The sequence below is a fragment of the Chaetodon auriga genome, chromosome 6, assembly GCF_051107435.1.
Source record: "Chaetodon auriga isolate fChaAug3 chromosome 6, fChaAug3.hap1, whole genome shotgun sequence".
Taxonomy (NCBI): Eukaryota; Metazoa; Chordata; class Actinopteri; order Chaetodontiformes; family Chaetodontidae; genus Chaetodon; species Chaetodon auriga.
In genome coordinates, this window is record NC_135079.1 from 23,650,623 (window position 1) to 23,672,685 (window position 22,063).

The following is a 22,063-nucleotide window of genomic DNA, read 5'->3' on the forward strand; positions in this document are numbered from 1 at the left end:
TTATTTTCATTTGTATATTATTTTCTGCTGGTTTTCCTTCAATATCCCCTACCTATAATTTTGACAAACATATTATTCACGCCTCTGCCCAGTCACAGTCCAAGCCAAGTTCAGCAGTGTTTTAGCTGACGTATTGTCCTCCGTTTCAATCACACTTCTGTGTTTCTATTCAAGTTAGATGTGTAGTTGAGTAATTTTAAGAAAAGACTCAAAAAAAACTGCTGCTGTGCTGGTTATCCTGCATTGTTCTGTGTATAACATCACTGATTTAAAAAAGTGCAGGATTCGACTCAGGGGCTTCTAGAATGATTGACGTTTAGGGGGCAGCCCTAAACCTGGGGCGAGGCATTATTTTAGCACAGTAGTACTGGATGGTTTCTGGGGGTCTGGGTATGAAATGACTACCATGTGTAGTCTGCCATTGAGGAAAATGTAGTTGCTCAATGGATTATGTTCAGTAGCAACATTTTTATCCAATGAAGGACCACACTGAAGGTGTAGAGCGGGAAAACACTTTGACAGAAGAGACTGGGGTTTGCATCCTGAGTAGTTAGGCCTATTTTTAAATGTGAGTGCTTGAACATAACAATAAAAGATGTTCATCAGGCTTTAGTTGCATTGTTTTACTGCAGGGGATAATGTTACAGAGAGGCAAATGAAATAAGCTGTGAATGTTTTGCAAATGAGTTCCTTACAAGCGTTTCGCCACTCGGCAGACACATTCATTTAAAGTGTTTTCTAGTTATATAGACACAAAACAGAATTCAGGGGCCCTAACTGGGATATAAATGAAATACTTTTTATCCTCAGAAAATTGTGTTCAAATGTGTTGAGTAGTAAGTATATGTGCAGTTTAGGAAATGCATTTTAAAACTGGTCTTGTCCCCCAAATCCAGGTGGTGTTACTTTCAGACTTTCTAAAAGCTGCAGTTGCCTATAACTTTCCCCTCCCTCTTTCTCACTTCAGCCCTTGAATACCATAATCTCAACACATCGACAGCAACCAAGAACTACTGGGTCATAACAGGTAAATCACACACACACACACACACACACACACACACACACACACACACACACACACACCCTTAACCAACCTTAACCCAAGTCTTCACCCTAAAATCTAACGATTTACATTATGGGGACCTGCATTTCATTCCCACAAGGACGGCGAGTCCCCACAATGTCACTGTGTAAATAGATTTATATCCCCACAACGCGAGTAACACATGCGCTTACACACACACACACACACACACACACACACACACACACACACACACACACACACACACACACACAAACACAGACGAAAGTGCAACTGGGTAATCAGCGGTAATCAAGAGCCGCATCGATTGGACAAAACAGCAGTTAGTTAAATGCCCTGGTGCTCGCTGTTGTGCAATTCAGCAATATAGTATTGGCTCTCTACAGTCTCCTTCCCTCCCTCCCACCCCCCCCTCCCCTCACCTGCTCACTCCCTCACCCACCTGCTCTCACTGCTCAGAGTGTCTTTAGCCGCTCTGTTCCTGGGAAGACCTATTGATGTATAATTCACAGCTTCCTGACTGGGGCATAGGGAGAGATCACATCACGGCTGGGTGTGAATGATGCTGAAGTGTGTGTTTAAGTGTGTGTGTGTGTGTGTGTGTGTGTGTGTTAAGTTTGTCCACTGAGCTATCTCGCTTATGGCAGCTAGTAAGAGACGCAGTCAGCAGCAAGATTGATGCAAGCACCTATGTGTGTGTGTGTGTGTGTGTGTGTATGCACCTGATATGTGTTTGTGTTTAGTCCTGATGGAGACACACAGTGTGTGTCACTGCAGCTGTAATAGAAGTTTCTGGATGAGCGGCTTTTAGTAAATGGAAGGGACGATCATCCAGTCCTCTCTAATATCCCACTCATCTCCTGTCTGTTCTTTCTTTTTCCTCCTCTCCTCCTTTGTTCTCAACAACATCAATACTGTCATCAAATGCTCTGCCTTTGATGTTTTCTTACCTGCTCCATCTTAACACTCTTGCTTCACTCATCCACTCCTCTCACCCATCTTCTCCTTCCCTCCATTTGCTTTTCTCCTGGCTCATGTTGTCATTTGCACTCCATCCTCCATCCCTTCACCTGTCACCTCTTTCGCCCCTCCTTGCCGGTCTGAACGCCTCTTTACCCCCTAAATCCCTACTCGGTCCTCTCTCGTCTCTTCTCGCAGTGATCCAGGATGTGGACAGCTCCTCCCTGGAGGCCAACTACCAGAGTTTTGCCAGTTTGATGGAGCAGCGGCTGGCTGAGCTCTTCCTGGTGGCGGGCAGGCAGGGCTCTCGGATGGCGAGATCTCGGCGGGCCACCACCGTTGGGGCCTACACTGTACAGGTGGGTGGAAATGTGATTTTTCTGTGTCATCGTGTGCAGTGTCAGTTGTGGTGACAGCATGATTGTGTTTATAACAACTGGTTTGCAGCTTTCCAAGTGATGACATTAATCAACCAATCAGTACAGAACACACCACCGGTTAATTTAGCGGAAGCAAAAATACAAAAAATTTGAGTCGACAGCCATCCTAACAGCTGTGTGAGGCTGTGCTACTGCAGTAAACATGCCTGTGCTAATGTCAGCATGGCAGTGTGCTCACAATGATGATGTTAACATGCTCATGTTGTAGCAGGTGCAATGTTTATGGTCATCAGTCTAGTTTAGCCCGTTAGCATGCTTACATGCATGAAAGTGTAGTTGAAAATACAACTGATATTCATGGGAATTTCATTAGCTTTGCAGACGGCTGGTTACATATATATGTATATATTTAAATCCATCTATCTACCTGTCTATATATATATAGACTTTCAGAGATATTTCAGTCTGGAGCTAAATGTTGGATGAGTTTGATCTGAAGGTAAACTACTAACCATTGTTGCCAGTGAACATCAGAGAAAGCTCCACATTCAGCACCATGGACAGCACCCTCTACTTGTTAGTGTGCTGAAGAAAACTTCAGAGTCTAGAATATTACATTAGTAATTGAGTGCTCATACAGGAAGTTGTTAGAAACATAGACAGAGAAATCAACATACACATTGCAAAACTGACAGTTGGAATCAGACCTGAAATGACAAGTTGATTAATCAGTTATTCTGTAACTATTTTGACAAGTGATTAATCACAAAGGTCTGTTTTCAAGCAAAAAATACCAAAAATTCACTCATTCCAGTTTCTTAATTTTGAGAATTTGCTGCTTTGCTTCATCTTATTTAATTGTAAAGTGTCTTATTTTCATCTTGGACTCTAGTCGACTGATGGCATCAGCTTGGCCTTCGAAATTGTCGTGTACATTTTTCACCTTTTGTAACATTTTATAGACCAAACGATTAAACAATTGAGAAAGTATTCAACAGATTGATTTTTTAAAAATTATTATTATAATTATTATTTAGTTGCAGCTGTCGTGCAAATATAATACTTTTTTGCATTAAAAAAGTTGCTCTGTGGGAACAGACTCCAAGTCTCATCACATTTCAGAGTATCTTTGAATGCACCAAAAAGGAGGGCTCTCTAAACTCTCACTGCTTTGCCACAGAATATCAAAGCTTCAGATAAATAAATAGGCAACTCAATTGCTGATTATGAAAAATGATTTTAATATTTGATAAACAGGTCTGAAGTCTCTGCAAGTAGATTTCCATCGTGCACTGAAATGATGACATGAAAGCCATGGAAAGACTCCTGGGAGAATATGGTTTGGAAAACTGCATGTATTAGATTTGTGTGTACTGTTCTAAGTGTATGGCCATTTAACACTTGGCAATGTTAGTGTTAGATTGAAGTAGCTGTATGGGATAAAGATTCAGGTTTGAGTGTCCTTGAACTGAAGGTACTCATAAGCTCAGAAGTACAAATGTTTGTGTGCTGTTGTCTGTATGTGTCACCTCCCTGCCTGGTGCTCCATATTGTGCAAATTAAGACAACGATTGACTTCTCCTGGGCATTGTGCCTTACACACCCTGGTTTTATGGGAAGTCACAGATGACTGGTTTTATGGCTGCAGCAATGGAGGAGGGAGAGACTTCCAGTAAAGGGGGCAGCTGGGGGGGTGGGGGAGTGGGGATCATCCAGCCATTTAACACCACGCATCCCTTCTTTTTATGAAAAAATCAAATTACCAGACTTGATTAAACCCTGTGATGTGCTCGTCAAATTAAAAAAGGTGTTTGATGTATGATGAAAGGAAATTGAGATTTCAAGTGACTCAGTTATCCTCGAGTGTCTTCCCCAAGTGCAGTTATCTTGCAGCAAATGGCTTGTCGTGATCAAAGCACCACAGAGGATTCAGAATTTTGATTGGGCCACTGTAGATATAGCAGGGACTTTTAATCTGTTGGTGTGGAGAGATAAGGGTATTTGTATTGAATCTGACTATAGATGGTGTGTTATTGGTTATTGTATCTTTAAAATAAACTGTTCTTCTGAACTGGTGAGTCTATGTAATTGTTATGAATTTGAAAGTATATGTAGTGCGAACACTTTTTTTTTTTAATATAAAATGCTATTATCAGCTCAAGATATTGGATACTATTTGTCCTCTCTCCAGATGGTGAGTATGCGCCGACTGCCTGGTCCCAAGAACCCAGCAGAGATGACATACTACGTCCAGCTGAATGGAGCACCCATCACTGGAACCAGTGCTGCCAAGACCCTCAGCAGTCTGGACTCCCAGACCATGGCTCTGACACTGGGATACTTTGTGCAAGTGCAGGCTGAACGTAAGCTTGTTACATTATTGTCCAGTGTTATGATATGTGTATGTATCATATATATATATATGTTGCTTCATCAAATTCAGAATAAGCAGATGTTTACAAAAATCAGTTATGTCTTATTCAGTTGTATATAGCTTGAAAGGAATTTGCAAATCATTGCATTCATTTTTTCATGTCATGTCATGTTTTTGAAGAGCAGCCCAACATTTCTGAATCAGGGTCTGCACCATTCAAATAGGTTCATGTACCTGCTAATTTACTCCAGTTATAGAAATGATTAGCATTAATAGAGGGAGTGTTTTTCTTTTTGCATATTTGCACACATATTTACACATATTTACACACATTTTCTTTTCAGTGCTTTTTTTGCATTTAGCTAGGAGCATATATGTACATACAATGTTATAAATACACAGAGAGTACATTTCTCATTCAGCAGCCATTGTAGAGATGCCACATTCCCAGTTTAACTGCTCTTTAGGGTTCATATGCTGAACTCAAGCATGACAGTCTTGGCTTACCGTGACATTGTGCAGCATTTGGCTTTTCCACCAATTTCCATAATTCCCTGTGCATCCAATAAAGCTTAATACAAATTCAGGCTCACAAATTCAAAATCAGAGATTGAGTTTCCATACTTATATAACATTAGTTCAGGAAATTGAAGTGGTGCACTGTATGTTTGTTACTAATAATTGTTGTAATGGCTTTCAGAGAATGCTCACCCATGCGATGGGATGTTCATGCTGTAGCTGTTGGAGAGGACAAAGTGTTCCCTATCACCTTATATCCCTCACATTTCAGAATCTATAATTAACAAACTGGAGAGATACCAACAACCATCAACACCATTCACAGCTCCTCCTAACGGTGCTCAAACAGGAAAATGAACACAATGTTCGCAGCAAATCCATTTAGTTTGCCGGCACAGGCTCATGGAAACAAACTGCATTAGTCCATCAAATGAAAAAGCAAACTGTTGGGTTGAAGGGCTCACAGACATTATGTTCTCACAAACATATTAAAACTAGGTTCAAGCAAGTTTTTTTTAATGTGGTACTTTTCATGCACATTTCTGGATGTGGATTTCAACAAAGGTGTTTTCTTTTATTGCATTTCTGTCTGTAATATGCATTTTTGTACTATTTAAATTGGTAGTTCAAGATTTTGGCAATGCGCTTATTGGCTTTCTTGCTGAGAGTTAGATGAGATGAATAATAATGTCTCATGTCTGTGTGCCAAATAGGAAGCTATAGCCAGAGGACACAAGCCTGTCACACTTGTTCATAAAGGGTACAGGAAAACAAGTGAAACAAACAAATCCATCAAAAAGCAGGCGAGAATCAACAGTCCAACAAAACCAGAGAATCAAAACACAGACACAGAAAGCACACAGACAAACTGACCAGGAGACAGGTAGAAACTTAAACATACTAGGTAGGGAAGGCTAATGAGGGACAGGTAAACCCATTACAAAAGAAATAATCAAAAAGGTGGGAAAACACACAAAGACAGGAAGTAAGGCTAAACATGACATGAGGAGAGGAACCTTCAAAATAACACAGGAAACGTCAAGCTAGTCTCAAATCCATAACAAAGCCTAGCTTAGCGTAAGGTAACAGGGTCAACAGTTAGCCTGGCTCTGTCCATGTGTAACAAAATCCTCCTACCAGTGCCTCTAAAATTCACTGATTACAGTACATGCTATATCTAGTTTGTTTTTGCATTTCAAAAAACCAAATACCTCTCAGGCTTCAGGTACAACGAGCTGGAGAGTCAGTAAGTGGTAGATTGTAGCCTGAGAGGTGAAACCCAGGGCAAAATAAAGTGTACAAATCACTCCCTGCTGCTTTTAAGATAAGATAAGGTAATCCTTTATTAATCCCACTGTGAGGAAACTTGCAGTGTCACCGCAGCAAAGGGGGTAGTGTAATACTAAGAAGCATCAGTAAGAAAAGTAAGATATGATAACTAAGTAAACAATACAATGAGTAAAACAAACAATGGTTGAATTCACATTATTGTACATAGGGAATATTGATATTGCCCAGGTTAGTATGCACAACATTGAATGAGTACATGTGTTTTCGGTGTGTGTGTGTGTGTGTGTGTGTGTGTGTGTGTGTGTGTGTGTGTGTGTGTGTGTGTGTATAGTCTAGTGGGAGCAGTGTTGATTGTGAAGTCTGACAGCGGCAGGAAAGAAAGACCTGTGGTATCTCTCCTTCACACACAGCAGGTGAAGCAGCCTGTCACTGAAGGAGCTGCCCAGTGCTGTCAGAGTGTCCTGCATGTGGTGGGACGCGTTCTCCATCAGGGATGATAGTTTAGCCATCATTCTCCTTTGTCCCACTGCCTCTCCTGGGTCGAGTGGATGTCCCAGGTCAGAGCTGGCCTTCTTGATCAGTCTGCTCCAGTCAGTTGAGATGCTGCTGCCCCAGCAGACCACTCCATGGAAGATGGTGGGTGCTGCCAGTCTTCAGGAGTGCCTCCTGCTCTCCGAATGACCTGAATCTCCTCAGAAGATAGTCTGCTCTGGCCTTTCTCATATCGTGCATTTGTATTGTAAGTCCAGCCTGATCTATTATTCAGGTGAACTCCCAGGTACAATGTTCACCCTGGATAGCCATTGGTGTAGCAGGAGAGTGCTTGCACCTGCGGAAGTCCATCATCAGCTTTTCGGTTTTCCCTGCAAGTGGGGATGATTGCAGAGCTCTCAGAGTGCTTTTGCGGGTGGCAGACTTGTGCGTGAAGTCTGCAGTTTAAGGGATGAAAAGGAAGGGATCCAGGACTGTTCCTTGCGGGGACCTCGTGCTGCAGACAACCATGTTGGACTCACAGTCCTTTATCCTCACATACTGTGATCAGTTGGTGAGGTAGTCCACGATCCACGTTGTGAGGTGGTGGTCCACACCTGTGCACTCTAACTTGTCACTCAGAAGCATGATGATAGAATGATTGAATGAACATCTAACTGAAACTGTAAAAGTGAGGGAGACCTCCATCCCCGATGAAAATTATGCCCTCATTTGTACAGATTAAACACACAAGAAAACAAGATATAAAATATTCATTAGTGAGCTTTAGAGGCACAAATGGTGTATTTTTTTGAGCTGTTAGACAGAGCCAGGCTAGCTGTTTCCCTGCTTACATACTTTATGCTAAACTAAGCTAACCACCTGTTGGCAGTGGCTCCATACGCAGCGCTCAAACATGACCATGGTATCCATTGTTACATCTAACTCGTGCAAGAAAGCGAGTAAACGTATAATCCATATTTGTCAGACTAGTCTTTTCAAATTTGTGCTGAACATTTAGAGCCTGATCTGAAAAAAAGTGTTCTAGTGTATTTCTCTCTGCTTGTCTGTAATTCTCCGAAGGGTCGCTTAGTGGCTGAACAGGTCATGAACGCTTGAACACACTCTCAAATGCTGATGAATAATTTCGTATGTTTATAGCTGTGGTAAAGACGCCACCCAGCAACCTGTGGATCATGGCCGTTCTGACGCCTCTCTTCCTGTTGGTGGTGGTGATCGGCATGGTTGCCTTCATTCTTTGCCAGAGGAACAGGGTCATCTTCAAAACAGGTGCCTTCAGGACCTTCAAAACCCGCTCCAAGGTAAGACTGTTAAACTTAGTCATCCCAATTTATCCCTTTCTCCTGTTTTTTTTTTCTGCCTTATGTGTTCTTTATTCATCTTCTTTTTCTTTGTCTACTCTCTGTTCTTCTTTCTCCTTCTACTATTAATAAAAATAAACTGTTGCCTCACTCTTGGGACGATAAGTGTCATCCCAAAAAGTTCAAACATCACTGCTTCACCTTATTGTGTCCCAGAAAACAGTTCTACAGTAAAATTTCACCAAAGATTACATAACCCGGCTCTGAATGAGTGACACATCGCACGGCAGGCCAATCGTTAAGTTATTCCTTCAGGTCAGAAAAATTGAATCCCATATGCGCAGACCTCACTCATTTTTTTTCTTGCTGCCCAATAGCCCATGGTCATTGCTAATCATGCATGCTGCAAAGACTAATCGGCTGAAAAGAAATGAGTAGGGCTTTGTGCGCTGGAAGTGAACCTTCAACCTTTTTCCTGAAGGGACTCTTTTGTATCATTGAATAAACTGACGACTCCTGACTAAGTGACATATTTTATGAGTGTTTGATAAGTTGTAAAATTAACCTGAATCTTGAACTCAGTAAGTGCAGGAAGTGTGTGTAAAATGAGCGAATGGGATGAGTTTTCCTGATATTTTCAGGAACTATTTATACAATTCTTTGTCTGTGTTATGTTTTTTTTATTTTCATACATACTTAATAGATAATAATATTTTTGACAAATTCGGTGTTTTCTTCTCCCTCACACTTGGCCCTTGTTCTATTAGTTTTTCTTTTGCTTGAACTGTGCACCTTTCTAATGCAGAATGAGCCTGTCTACCAGATAATGAGGGCTCTGTGAGTAGGTTCAGGTCGTCACTGTGCCCTTATAAGTTTATATCTTAGACATCATTTAAGCTTCGAAAATAACTATTTAATTTAGTTTTCTTCACAGAAATGAATGAAATGCTTATGATACATTCTTAAAAAAGGCCTCATGACCCTCCTGGGAAGCTTTGATGACCCCAAGTGGGGGTCGGTAGACCCAGGTTGGGAACTAGTACCATAGGTTAATATTGGCCCTTTCACAATAATTATGTTCACTCAGCTCATTTGAGGTTAAATAAAAATCGATCATTTCAAACGAGCATGTGTATAATAGATTGCTAGCAGCTGGTTTGATCAGGTTAGATTGTTTTCCTGGACACAGTGCAGTGCGTGACGCCAGAACAACAGCTGTTTGTGTCACAGCACTCAGTCAAGTGGTAAACAAGTAATAAGCTAGCCAGCCTAATTTATTCTGAAGAGACTGGCTCGCTTTTGTTCACAATGCCATAATCATGAAGTGTGTTTCACATTTGATGTCATGATTAGACTTCCACTGCAGTGAGAACTCCTGTCATTGGCTTCACATGCACTGAATACTCCGCCATTTGACCATCCTCTGGTTAAGGTCTTATTCAGGTCAAGCTGTTCACACAAATGTTTGATATCCAGCAAAGGAATCTCCCTAATGCTATGAATAAACCAATACACAGAATATTTCTGTCTGCAGATCAAAGACTACTTAAAGCTTTGACCATCAGTAAAATATTCCCTCCTCGACTGAGCAGTAGTAGAAAGAGCTATCTCTACAAATACATGTACAATGTTTCTGATGCTCCTGACAAATATCCTGGTGGAGCAAGCAATTACTCTTGTAGTCTGGCTGACATCGAAATGTACTCATTATGCTGTTCTGCATAAGAGAACTGAAAGTGAAGCAGTAAGATGTTTTGATACTACAGCAACTGGTGTTGTACGGGGAGCTGTAAACTGGCCAAAGTAACCAGCTTTCTGATGTTTTGAATTTGATCAAACCTGACTATGTCAAGGTGCGTCAACCCAAAAAAAAGTTACTGACATCAACGGGAAAGCTTTGGATTTTGTTCGCGCTTTATTCAAAATGTATCAGTTGAACACAATTCATTTTCCTTGTGGATCAGTTGTGGCAAAATTACATCACAGTGGGCAACAGATGTATGATATATTGAATCTTATTTTCGTAGTTTTGAGCATCATTTCTGTCAGTTATGATACTGTAACACTGTACTCACCAAGCTGATGAAGTCTGGAAATACATTGTGACAGCAAAGGCTGACAGTAAGAAAAGCGGTCAGCAAAATTAGTAATTACAGTACAAATCATAGTTAATGTTAAACATAGTAAGTTAAACAAGGAAGTCTGTAAACAGTCGGGAGACTCTTGATGACCCCTGTGACCTGAAAGGCAATGAAAATGTGACTGTGGAGGTCAGCTGAGCTAGTGCTGCCAAGCTAATCTGTTAGCAAAATTCCAAAAAGAACTGATTTTAGAAACTGACTACTTCACCCTAATCCTGCTTGTGTTTCCTGCCCAACCTTCATTTTGCAGCGTCATTATCTTACTAATTAATTTGGTGAGTACGGTGTTATTAACACAGCTAGGAGTCATGGCCAAACTATGAAAATTAGACACATCCTATCCTATCCTATCCTATCTTACCCTGTCCTGTCCTGTCCTGTCCTGTCATTTCACATTCTAATCTATTCTATTCTTTTACAATACTAACCCCTCCCTGACCTTGTTCCTCTGACTCTCTCCCTGTTTAGACCTCATATCGAAGGGAGGGCAGTTACCACCACCAGGTATTCACTAAGACACTGGTTGGGTGAATTGGTGACTGACCGACTGAATCAGCTCACGTATTAATGAATGAATGAGTTACTGCTTTGTTTGCTGATTTGAACAGACTGTGTCAATCAGCTCGTGTGCAACTGCCTTGTTGGCTGCTTATTTCTGTATGCACTGCCTGTCGCTGTTGCTGGGTAAATTCTTGCATGTACTGTAGCCACTGTGCTGTGGACATGAGTTATTCCACCATCTTCATTGGCTAAGGACAATCAATAGGAGGAGGGAGGAGGGGGCAGTGAGGAAAGGTGAAAAAAACTCTAATAGGGGTGTAAAATTTACAAGCACGTTCCTTAAGATTTAAATTGTTTTGGTTTGAGTCGATCTGCTGATTAGTAAGGAGAGGCTAGCTCGTAAAAGCAGGCAAATGAGCTTAATTCGGCTTCCCAGAACAAGCCGTTTTTAACCAGGGCTCATAAACATGAATAGCAGAAAGGAAGTTCAACACCTGTGAACCAAACCAATCTATTTTTATTTTGCAGCATCCATAAAAAGTGACTCAAGCTTGTGTCATCAGCCTAGACTGCCTCTCTGCCAGTTCCTTTCCCTTTCAAGCCAGTCGTTTTATCCTCTCCGATGAAGCCACTCTCATCCCTCAGTGGCTAAGCAGGAACCCTACACAGACCCCAACCCAATTCTTTTTTCATATGAGGCTCTCCGCTGGATTATGATAGCCACTTTTTCAGGGTTAGACCCAAAAAAGATCAGCAGCGGCCACGGACGATGGATAGAAAATGCTAAAATGCTTTAAATTAGAAAGAACCATGCAGAGGCCGTCCCTGTGGATACTGTGGCTTTAGTGGAGCTGATTTGCGGGTTATTTTTATTTACCTCATCCCTCAAGAGGCAAAGTGAGGCAAGTGAAGGATGGGGGTATGGATGGGCTGAGCAGGATGTTTTTCGGGGGTGATGGAGCTGATGTAGCACCACAGCACAGCGAGGTGCAAACACCCCAAATATGAAACATGATGTGTGTTTGTGTGTGTGTGTGTGTGTGTGTGTGTGTGTGTGTGTGTGTGTGTTGCCATTGCTTTACTGTATCTCTTTATACTGTGGTATTACATTCACATTTTAATATATGAGGTCCAAGGTTTTGTTTGCTTTCACAGTCATTTGTAAACATTTACTATTACTTATGTTGTGTTTTATGAGAGAATGCATCAAATATTAAAGCATTCCGAAATGAGATTTCATAAGTGGTGCCGTGAGGCTGCAATCACTGTTCTTATCCACAGCGGTATTTATCCTCATCCAATCCCAAGCAGTGGCATGCATGAGCAAATGAGATAAATATTTCACACGGGGATTTAGTTTGGGAAGAGCTTGTGGCAATGCGGCAAACAAGATAAACAGATCTAGTTTTTTTTAAAGCATAGGTTAAATTTTTTTCAGGTTTATCTTAATTCAAGACTCTCGTGCCCATGTATTTGCTGAAAGTGTTACTAGTCGCTGTAATTGGTCCTACTGTCCATACTGGCCTTTTTTTTAGATAGTAAACGCTGAGAGATATGACAGGACATGAAGTAAAAGAGGGGATGAAATGGAACTAAGAACCCCAGCTGAACCCAAACTGGGGAAGTTGTGATTACATGGTCAACATCTTAGACCCCTAAGCCACCAGCATACGCAAAGTGATCTCTGCCTAGTCCAGATTCCAGTGTCAGAGAAACCTCCAGATGTGGTCTGGATGATCCAAGTGGATTTGATCACAATGCATTCTACATGTATTTATACCTTGTGTTAATGTGTCCTTTCCCTTATCTAGATGAAATATCTAGATCCAGGTAACATTGTAATGTCAGGTGTAAATGGGGTCTATGCCAGAAGGCCACCTCAATAGCTTTTGCATGTGTTCTGGTAGTCATACAAATACTAACCATACATATGCAGAATAACAGACTCCATCAAGTTGATCTACTGTGTGCGCTCCCAACCCACTGAGCCATCAGTCACCATGCTGGACAGGCTAAAGCTGCTAATCAATACTGTAGTTTATACTAGGTCTGCATGTGTGCTTAAGCATTAAAGAGTGATTCTGCAGAGTCCGGCTCACTTCATCACTCTGCACGTCGTCTGAGCAGCCGGAACATTCTTCAAAATGGCTTTTACTCCCTCTGTGCCATCTTGCATTGGCACAAAAGCCTCAGATGGCCAGCGCCTGTGTGGATAACAATAGAGGTGGAATCAGCAAAAGTATAAGCAATCCATTTTTCATTTGTAAGGTGCTCAATGAAAGCACAATGCAGTGGCATTGGCCATTTAAAGGACTCAAGGTGTTTTGCATTTTGCTGCATCATGCCTCAACCTGCCTCAGGAGAAATTCATGTAACCCGCAGAGATCCATGCTGTTGTGCACCTCAGTCTACTTCCCTGTGTGTCTTATGTCACTTCTTAGATATACTAACTCTTTGGGATGTTTTTTTTTTTTTTTTTCATGCAGCTCTGTGGTGCGCTTCCACCATTCGCCCTGCTAGAGCTGAATTTAAATCAATATGGCCGCAGGGGGAATAGAGCATATCTCATCCATCTGCTGTACCTCATCAAGCTGCTGTTGGCTGTTGCTCTGAGTTAAAATTAGACATGAGGAGAAGTTTCTGTTTGATAGTGCAGGCAAGGAAAATAAGAGTGGATAATTTGGTGGAGCAGCGGGGTCGTGCTCGCAGTCACTTCACATGACATCTTTCAGTAAAAGAAACAGTTGGACCCTTTCTCTCTCTTCTCTCATACTCTTTTCCTCCGTCACTGTAAATGGATATGGAGAAAACCACCATCCATCACTGACAGACTGATCAGAGGCTCGCGTCATACCAGAAGCCCTGTCTGCTGCCGAAGTCTTCATTAAACTGAGCCACTCGCGCAAGATGAAAGATGGCCATTTGTTAAGTCAACATGCTGTCAGGGGACAGTGGGAGAGAGGGAGAGACAGTGGTGGAAACAGGCAAAACAGAGGGGGGATCAGAAAGGAGGAACAGGCAGAGATAAATAAGAAAGAAGGATATGTGAGTGTGAAAAGAACAGACAGAGAAGGAGAAGGACCTTGAGCCAGTGCAGTAAAATACGAGTCGTGAAATGTCAGGCACACTTTTCAAGGTTACACCCCTTGGCTCTGTCATTTCTGAGAATCCATACCGTCTCCATGCATGACAGCCCTTACTGGACAGCCACTGAATGACGCAGCTTTCACTGTCCATGTGCAGTGTGCGTCAGCTCAACAGCCCTGACACCATATCTAATGTTTTACTCCTCAATAATCCATACACACGAGGCTGGTGGAGGGATATGTTTGGAGCAGCACATTTAATTCACCACCTCCCTCCTCCCCTGGCTGCTGCCCTTTATTCCCTTGTCATAAACACACACGCACGCACACACACACACACACACACACACACACACACACACACACAGACACACACACACAGAGAGCTTAACTCCTCCTCAACCCGCGAACATTAGGAGGCCATAGGCAAATTACTGTTTGCACTCTCCATACATCTTCCACACAATAGAGTCACAACTGTCATCATGCATCCCTTCAGCAGGTCCATATATTCATGCCATGGTGAAAGGGTTCATCCCCATTCTTTCTCTCTAACAATGTGAACACGTATCAATGTCCTGACACTCGTCCACCGCTGCGGCCACATGTATTGGAGTGAGCTGATGGCACATATGTGTATGTGGTGTGATGTCTTATTAACAATGCCGTCAGCCGGATGCCCACGCTGACTAACCTCACATGCACTCAGGATTTAGCATGCATCATCAAATGCGTTAGGCGTCCCATTTTAGAGCCGCTCAAAATAGAAAAGGGGAGGCAAAAAATCAGGGTTTCGTCTGCTTTGTTGTGTAACCTAAAAAGGGTCTTTCCCTCTTTTTTTCCTCTTGTTCTCTATTCCATAAATTGAAAGGCATTAAGTTTTACAAAGTATGTGTCCAGGCCTTGGAGGCTTAACAAAACACGCCTTCTGCTGCCTTTCTCTCTTTGTCTCTTTATGCCAAAATCCCTGACTTCAAAGGTGCTGTTAAGCTTTATTATATATTTATTTTTCAACTTTTTCATTACACCAACCATGGTGTTTGGAGACAGATAAAAACTTGTTCGGGGGGGGAGGTCCATCCAATTACCTTTATCTGAAATGGAAGCAGCCCTTCTTTGCAGATTTTTCTTTAGTATTCTGGAGACTGTGTCATGTTAAGACACACTGACATCTGTTCAGTTATGTGGGACTGTCCAGTGCTTCAGCATGGGCTAAAAAGCTGGAGACTCCCCATCGTTCCCATGGCCCATTATTCTGAAACCCCAGTCGTACAAGAAATGTCAGACAAAACCCGCCCAGTGTCCCTCTGATTGGCCAGTGTTCATTGCTTAGTCAGGTTTACAGTTAGATGGTGATAGTTAGGTCACTGGTTTCCAACCTGGGGGTCCTGGCTCCCACTACGTGATTTCATTTTAAGGGGTGTAAGAAACCTTTTTTTTAAAGAATATACATATATCTCAGTATCTCAGTATTTCATTTTTTTGTGTGAAGAAAACTGGTCAGCTGCAGTATAATTAGATAGCTTAAAAACATACCTGCAAGTGTCATTTTGTTAAGTTTACATGCAGGTTTGGTCCTTACTCTTCAATATCACTGCCAGCAAAACACTCGTCTGCTCGGGGCTTCGAAGCTACGCCACTAGTTTGTTTGCTTTGTCTCTTTGGACTCTACCTGACACCAGGGAAGGGAAAGGGGACACATTTCTCAAACTGCATCACCACTTTGTGATTAAATAGGGTTGTTTACATGTAAAATTATGCCCGATGCATCTTCAATTCCTACAAACATCAAGATTTTGAAACTGCAATTTAGAGATTTTTCTAAATGTCGTGGGAAATAACGTCCACGCTGTGTGCATCTGTCTGATGTTGTGTGCTTTGACTTTTGACTTAAACTTGTGACTTCATACATTGAGCCTCTTGTCAACATTTGCTACAGTCTGCTGTACTGTTCCTTTGAACCATGCATCATGGTGTAAGTGCTTTATATTTTGTGGCTGCTTTATCACTCATTGCTCAGTATTGTGGGTTTTAAATTACATTGACCAGCCTGCGGTATGAAAAAGATGAGAAACTGTACTGTACTCTGGAAGACTACTTTATCTTGTGTGGCCTTTTTGTTGTCTTTGCATGTGCTTTATGTCCTGGAAACTGCTGCTTGTTGTAAGATATGGAGTTGCAGGTCCATCAATCCAACAGGCAAACTGAAAACAAACACAAGAAACACCCCTTCTCAGTTGTTCTGCAGTAAATTATGGATATAAAAACTGAAGCGTCTTCTCAGCTAAAATGTCCTGAATGGATTGATCTACGAGCTGCAGTATCTTTGACCTTCAGATCAAAATTAATGGTTTGTTGACCTCTGGTGTGTTATCTTTTCTCTGCCAGCCTGTCCAGGGCTTTGACTACGCAAAGAAGCACATGGGCCGAACAGGTGATGAGGCTGTCTCCGTTACTAAGGAGACACTGGTGCTGGGGCTGCCTGTACGAGATGCTCCACTGTCACTGTCACTGGATAAGAAAGTCCACCAGGATGGGAGCACCAACAAGAGGCCTCCGTCAGCTGACATACACAAAGGAGGGTAAGACAGTTACTGACTCATTTGGTGGCTGGCAGGTTTGCTTAAATGTCTTCTCATTTGTTAGTTTTGGATCAGTATAGTCATTTGGTAAAGACATTGGCCTCATGTTAAAATCAGCAAGTCATTGTGACTTTCTCACCTTTCACCTGAAATTTGTTTTTTGGTTATTTTTTGTTGATCAATACTCTAAGAAAGCCTTTACCTGAATTCATTTGGGTGAGGCACTTTAGTCATATTTCACAACAAATAACAGGTAATAATAGTAGTAGCAGTAGCAATAGGCTAATAGGCTAATCATAGACTGTATACAGTCTATGTGGCTATAATGTAAATGTTGCCTATTTACATTCATGGTTCTGGCAACCTGATGAAAGTTGATTCAAGTATTCATGCTTATTTTAGCTCTGTTTTGGTCTCCACCTGTGAAAAATATGTGGCTCCTTAGCTGTGAAATGTTCCACTATGTTCACCAGCTTTGTCGCTAACTCTGCCGTTCAGTGATGAGCAGGTAGTGTACAGTAGCTTTCAGAGCTTTTTCACTGAGAGTGGCTGCCTCTGCTGCTGGAAACAGCTTTGATCAGAGTGCCATGAAACTGAACTAAAACAGTTGAGTTGTGGAAGTAAAACAAAAACAGTTCACTCAAAGATGCTAAAATGCACCATACAGCTGAGAGGAACTGCAGAGTCAGGTCATATTTCTCTGTTAGACATGACCATTTGACTCATTGTTAAGCAAGAATATTAATTAGTGCGGCTTTAAATTGAAAAACATTGTTACTGGCTTTGAAACCCAATTATAGTTTGTCATATTTTGGTTTGGAAACAAATACAGAACACCAATTTGCATTTGCACCAGTTTGCTTTGGGTGTTACAACAAACCATCTTTAATGCACAATGACAGGTGCTCGTCAGAGAGTGAGGCAGATGGATTAGATCACTTCAATCACACTGTTGACCTGATAATATGTAATTCAGTACAAATGTGGATGTTTTGGAAAAGTCTGCTCATTCAAATCAGAGTTAAAAAAAAACGCACGAGCTGATCAAATATACGGTTCCCAAATTGAAGCGTTGTGAAGCAGAACGACAAAGTTCTCGAGCAGCTGTTTCAGTCGGTGAACAAGCCAGCAACAAAACCCCGAGCTTTTCAGCAGGACCACACATCAGTGTTTGTTTGTGCATCACAGCCTTAAGCCAGAGAGAAGCCAACAGTAAGCAGCACAGACTCTGACAGATTGACATGATTTGAAGTTAAGTCCAATGTTAATGAGGAGTTGTTTGGAGACAAAAGAGACTTTAACAGTGCTGAGACTGATACATGAAACCGATGCTGTGAGCTGCTAAACATACAGGAAAAGTAATGGTGCCATATGGAAAAAAAATGAATCATTCTGCTTACAGCCTAACACCTATCTGAGCCATGGTCTGACATGTACGTCACAGAGGGCTGGAAATGTTCCCTTTGAGCGAAAAGATGCTGTCAGTTATGGCAGGATATAAATGTAAATGACTGTGTCTTTCCTTCAGGATGTAATCAACATTTGGAACAGATTTTACGGCAGATTTGACACCAGAGATTTTGGATAAAAACAGACAGAAATTATCAACCAGTTTTGTTCATAAGATCCTGTTGTGAGTTAGGGGTTATGACTGCGGATGATGCACATTACCAGTTTGAATGATCCAAGCCTCACGAGGCATCTGCTGGAGGTGATGGAGTGAGCTGTATGGTCTTATGTGAGAACAGACTGGCCACTGGACACTGGAGTGTTTCTGAATATTACACTGTCTAGTAGCTGTTGGTATCCATTTCAACGGCCTCAGTCACTGAGCTGCTATGGAAAAGCTGCTTCACTGTGTCCAAAAATAGAAAAGGAATGATCAGATATTAATAAATAATTCCTTCTGAAGAGATTCAAACAGCATCTGAATTTTTGCTGTAATTGTCTTGTAAAACATCACTTCTTCTGAGAGATCAGTCAAATCGAAACACACAGATATCAAGAACAAATTGCTACAATCTGCAGAAGCAGCTTTTTATAGTGGTGTCATTTCAACATAAACCCATAAATCAGTTTAGAATCGTAGAAAAACGGCACTCCTTGTAACTTCAGATCTTGTCTCACAGTGATCTCATTAATCACTTTCAGCATCAAAGTAATCCAGCTAATCAAGATTGTAGCGTGAGCGAGACCTGATGATTTTCTCTGATTCAGATTTCCCAGACTGTTCATTTTCAGACATTCAGCGAGGTTTATCCACAGTAACTTTGTTGCACAGCACAGAATAAAGCTTGACTGATGTTGCACAGGTGCCATTTTTACATCATAATCTGGGTCCAAAGTGAACTTCTGGTCTATCTGCCAGTGATGGAAACTGAGCAGTCAAAATATTTTTCAACTGCCCATAAAACAGCATAAGATACGACGTCATTAAAAATTCAAATGAGCTGCGGTAAACTCTGCTACTCCATTTATAAAAAAGCCAGTCTCTCCTGGTCCCCTGGTCTGTGAAGTGCCAGTTCTCTGTAAATTTTCTTTTAAACACACAACCCTGGATCCAAAAAAGTTGGGAAGCTGCGTGAAACCTAAATAAAACAGAATGTGATCATTTGAAATGCTCAGAAATCACCTGTTTGGAGGATTCCACAGGCAGTCACTTCCACCGTGCTCTTCATTTTAGGTTGATCTACTCTGATCTACAATTACTGACAGTCATAACGTTGCGTGCCACCACCGGTGTGCACAATCAGTGCAGCACAAGCGTGCTCAGTCAGTCTAATGTGTTGTCGTGATGAGAGTTTGCAGTGAAGCAGGCCTGCTTCTGCTGGCTGACCTCATTGATTTTATTTGCCAATGTAGATTTTTACTAGCATTTGGCAAGTGGCGGGTGCTAATTCTGGACCCTGATCATAATGTTAGACCCGGGCACCTTGCCCAATTTAACAGTTGAGTGGAAACTGCCAAGCTGCAGTTAGGGATCATCTTAAAAGAACATGCAAAATGGCCAAGAGATGTCAGATTTTTTGTCAAGAGCTTTCATTTCAGACCAGCTGTATTTTTGCCTGGACCCCCTCCCCTTGCATGCATAACCTCAATTAAAAAAAGCCAACATGACCAAGTAATTATGGTACATTTGTTTTGTCAGTAGGTTTCTCATTGTGTTTTGATAGACACTTCAGACCTTGATGTGGTCCTCCTTCCATACCCAACCTCCAGTTTGAAATCATATGGATTATGGATCATATAAATCAATATTGATAATTAATTAATCCTTTTTGACACAGTACAAAGACAATATATTTAATGTCTGACCTCTATTGATTTTTCTAGCTGCCAAATTCTGCATCCCTGACTGACTTTCAGGAAAAAAGATTTACAAATCCATTAGGTCGTGTGCAAATAAAAACTTGAAATCTTTGATTTCAGATGGAAGAAGTCTGATGTCCCCCTGACCTGCTGTTGGTGCCTTCCTAAAACCAGAACACAGAATGTTTTTGCTTCTTAATTTCAAAGTTGAGTGAAGGATTTCAGAGCCGTTTTAGAGCTTTGTGTCAGACGGTGTACTGTCCTTTTTCACAATGTGTGTTTTAGGACAGGCATGCTCATGGAAAGAGACACAACTCCAGCACTCCATCAGCAACAAACCTCTATTCTGATTTTCCAAAAATGCGAATCAAATCCTTGTGATGACTGAAACTTTCAGCTAAACAGGCAGTCATTAGTCCTCACAGGCATTGAGAAACTGTTGCAGATTAGGCTGGTTTACTGGATGCTTATTTGTATATCTGGCATAATATAATATGACAGAATTGGATGATGGGTATTGCAAAATTTAGGGCCCATATTCCTGCGTCTAATCTTCATGTTTTATGTTATTTGTCATAATTCGGCATTTAATTTTTTTTATACTATTCAGTCTTTTCTGCGCTAATCTTCTTTGTTATTGTCTTCTATTTCTTATGCATGACCAATGAATATGATTTGTAAGCATCTGTCAGTTTAAATGCATTTACCAAAATGTGCAAAACAGTCTTATTCCAAATAGACTTCACTGGGATTATGAGTTATAATCTGTTCTGGGCATGATCATAGAAAACATTTACAACAGAATTATGACAACAAATTTTTAAACTTTTCCATCCCCAGACAGTCTGTACGACAAGCTACACCCACACATCCACCCACAGCCCATGGTGACATGTTTCCTTTAGTAAGTCATAAATGAGATGCATCATGCTTCTTCCTCTCACAGAAATGCAAATTCAGAAACACACACACACACACACAAGACAGTTCCTTCACACACCGCTAAACAAAACTGAATGGAGGTGGGATTAGTTGTGCTTTGCTTCTCAAGGATGATAAACACATGTATATTTATAACCCAGGCTATAGCCATGCCAGAGGGAGCCATTCGGTGTAACAATGATGACAGTGTAAAATGCTGAAAGAGGTGGCACACTGCGATAATCAGCTTTAGCAACCTCTATATGCGCACACATGTATCTTATGGGGAGCAATCTTTCAAAGAAGGTATCGTAGGTTATCCCACCACCTGGGTGTACACTAATTAGAAAATGAGGCAGTATCTCATCCGCTAACCAGTGCAGTATGGAGTGCAATGGGATAAGAGGGGAGATTTCACACCTAAAACAACAACAAAGGATGCAATTATTCTTGTACTTCATAGTGGTAACTGAACAGAGTGCAAGATTTCTGAAGTGTTTTCTCTCTTCAAATGCACAAACAGGCTTGGAGCGTTAAAGCAGAGGAAGAAGAAAGGGTGAAGAAAACAAAACTCAGTCTGTGCCCGACCTCATTGACTCATTAACCGTCCTGTTTATGTATTGTTCAGTCAGTAGTTTACTCTATAATCAGGAGTAAAGAGAGTAAAAAGACTCCTCACAGACATGTGTGGAAGTGTTTGGTTGTCATTTCCACATCTATAAAATGGCTTTTGCTTTGTTTGGTTTGTAGCAAAATGCAGTTTCGCAGAAGCTACTTTCCAATATGATCGACTATGGAACCTTTTTGATGGCATTGCATAAATTCCACACTCAAATAAAATGGCTGACAGGAGATACAGTATAGTGCACGATTTAGTGAGTAGGAAATGATTTCTGATTCTGTACTGAGGTATGGTGGAGCTGTGATAATGAGAATATCTTTCATTTTTTAGATGTTTGGTCACATATTTAAACAGACAGAAGCCAGAGCAGTAATAAATAAATCGTCAAAATTGGAATTCATCAAGTGGGGAACATGAATGTCTGCACCGCATTTGTTTGCATGAGACATTTCACGCGTCGTCTGCAGAGCCACACTACTTCTCTGCATGGCAGAAAATATCAGCTCAATGTGTATTTAAGTGATTTTAGTGCACACT

General features: G+C 41.3%; 1 protein-coding gene across 3 annotated transcripts in view; it reads left to right on the forward strand.

Moving 5' to 3' along the window:
* Positions 1 to 22,063, forward strand: part of kiaa1549la (KIAA1549-like a) — a 102,008-nt gene that overhangs the window by 54,071 nt on the left and 25,874 nt on the right. For 2 of the 3 annotated variants that reach the window (XM_076732932.1, XM_076732933.1), the window contains exons 8-13: positions 968 to 1,027; positions 2,207 to 2,367; positions 4,580 to 4,751; positions 8,204 to 8,364; positions 10,974 to 11,009; positions 16,481 to 16,674. In XM_076732932.1, coding sequence (XP_076589047.1) covers positions 968 to 1,027; positions 2,207 to 2,367; positions 4,580 to 4,751; positions 8,204 to 8,364; positions 10,974 to 11,009; positions 16,481 to 16,674 — 784 coding nt within the window. The remainder of the gene's footprint in view (positions 1 to 967; positions 1,028 to 2,206; positions 2,368 to 4,579; positions 4,752 to 8,203; positions 8,365 to 10,973; positions 11,010 to 16,480; positions 16,675 to 22,063) is intronic. The other variant, XM_076732934.1, reaches the window with a different exon arrangement.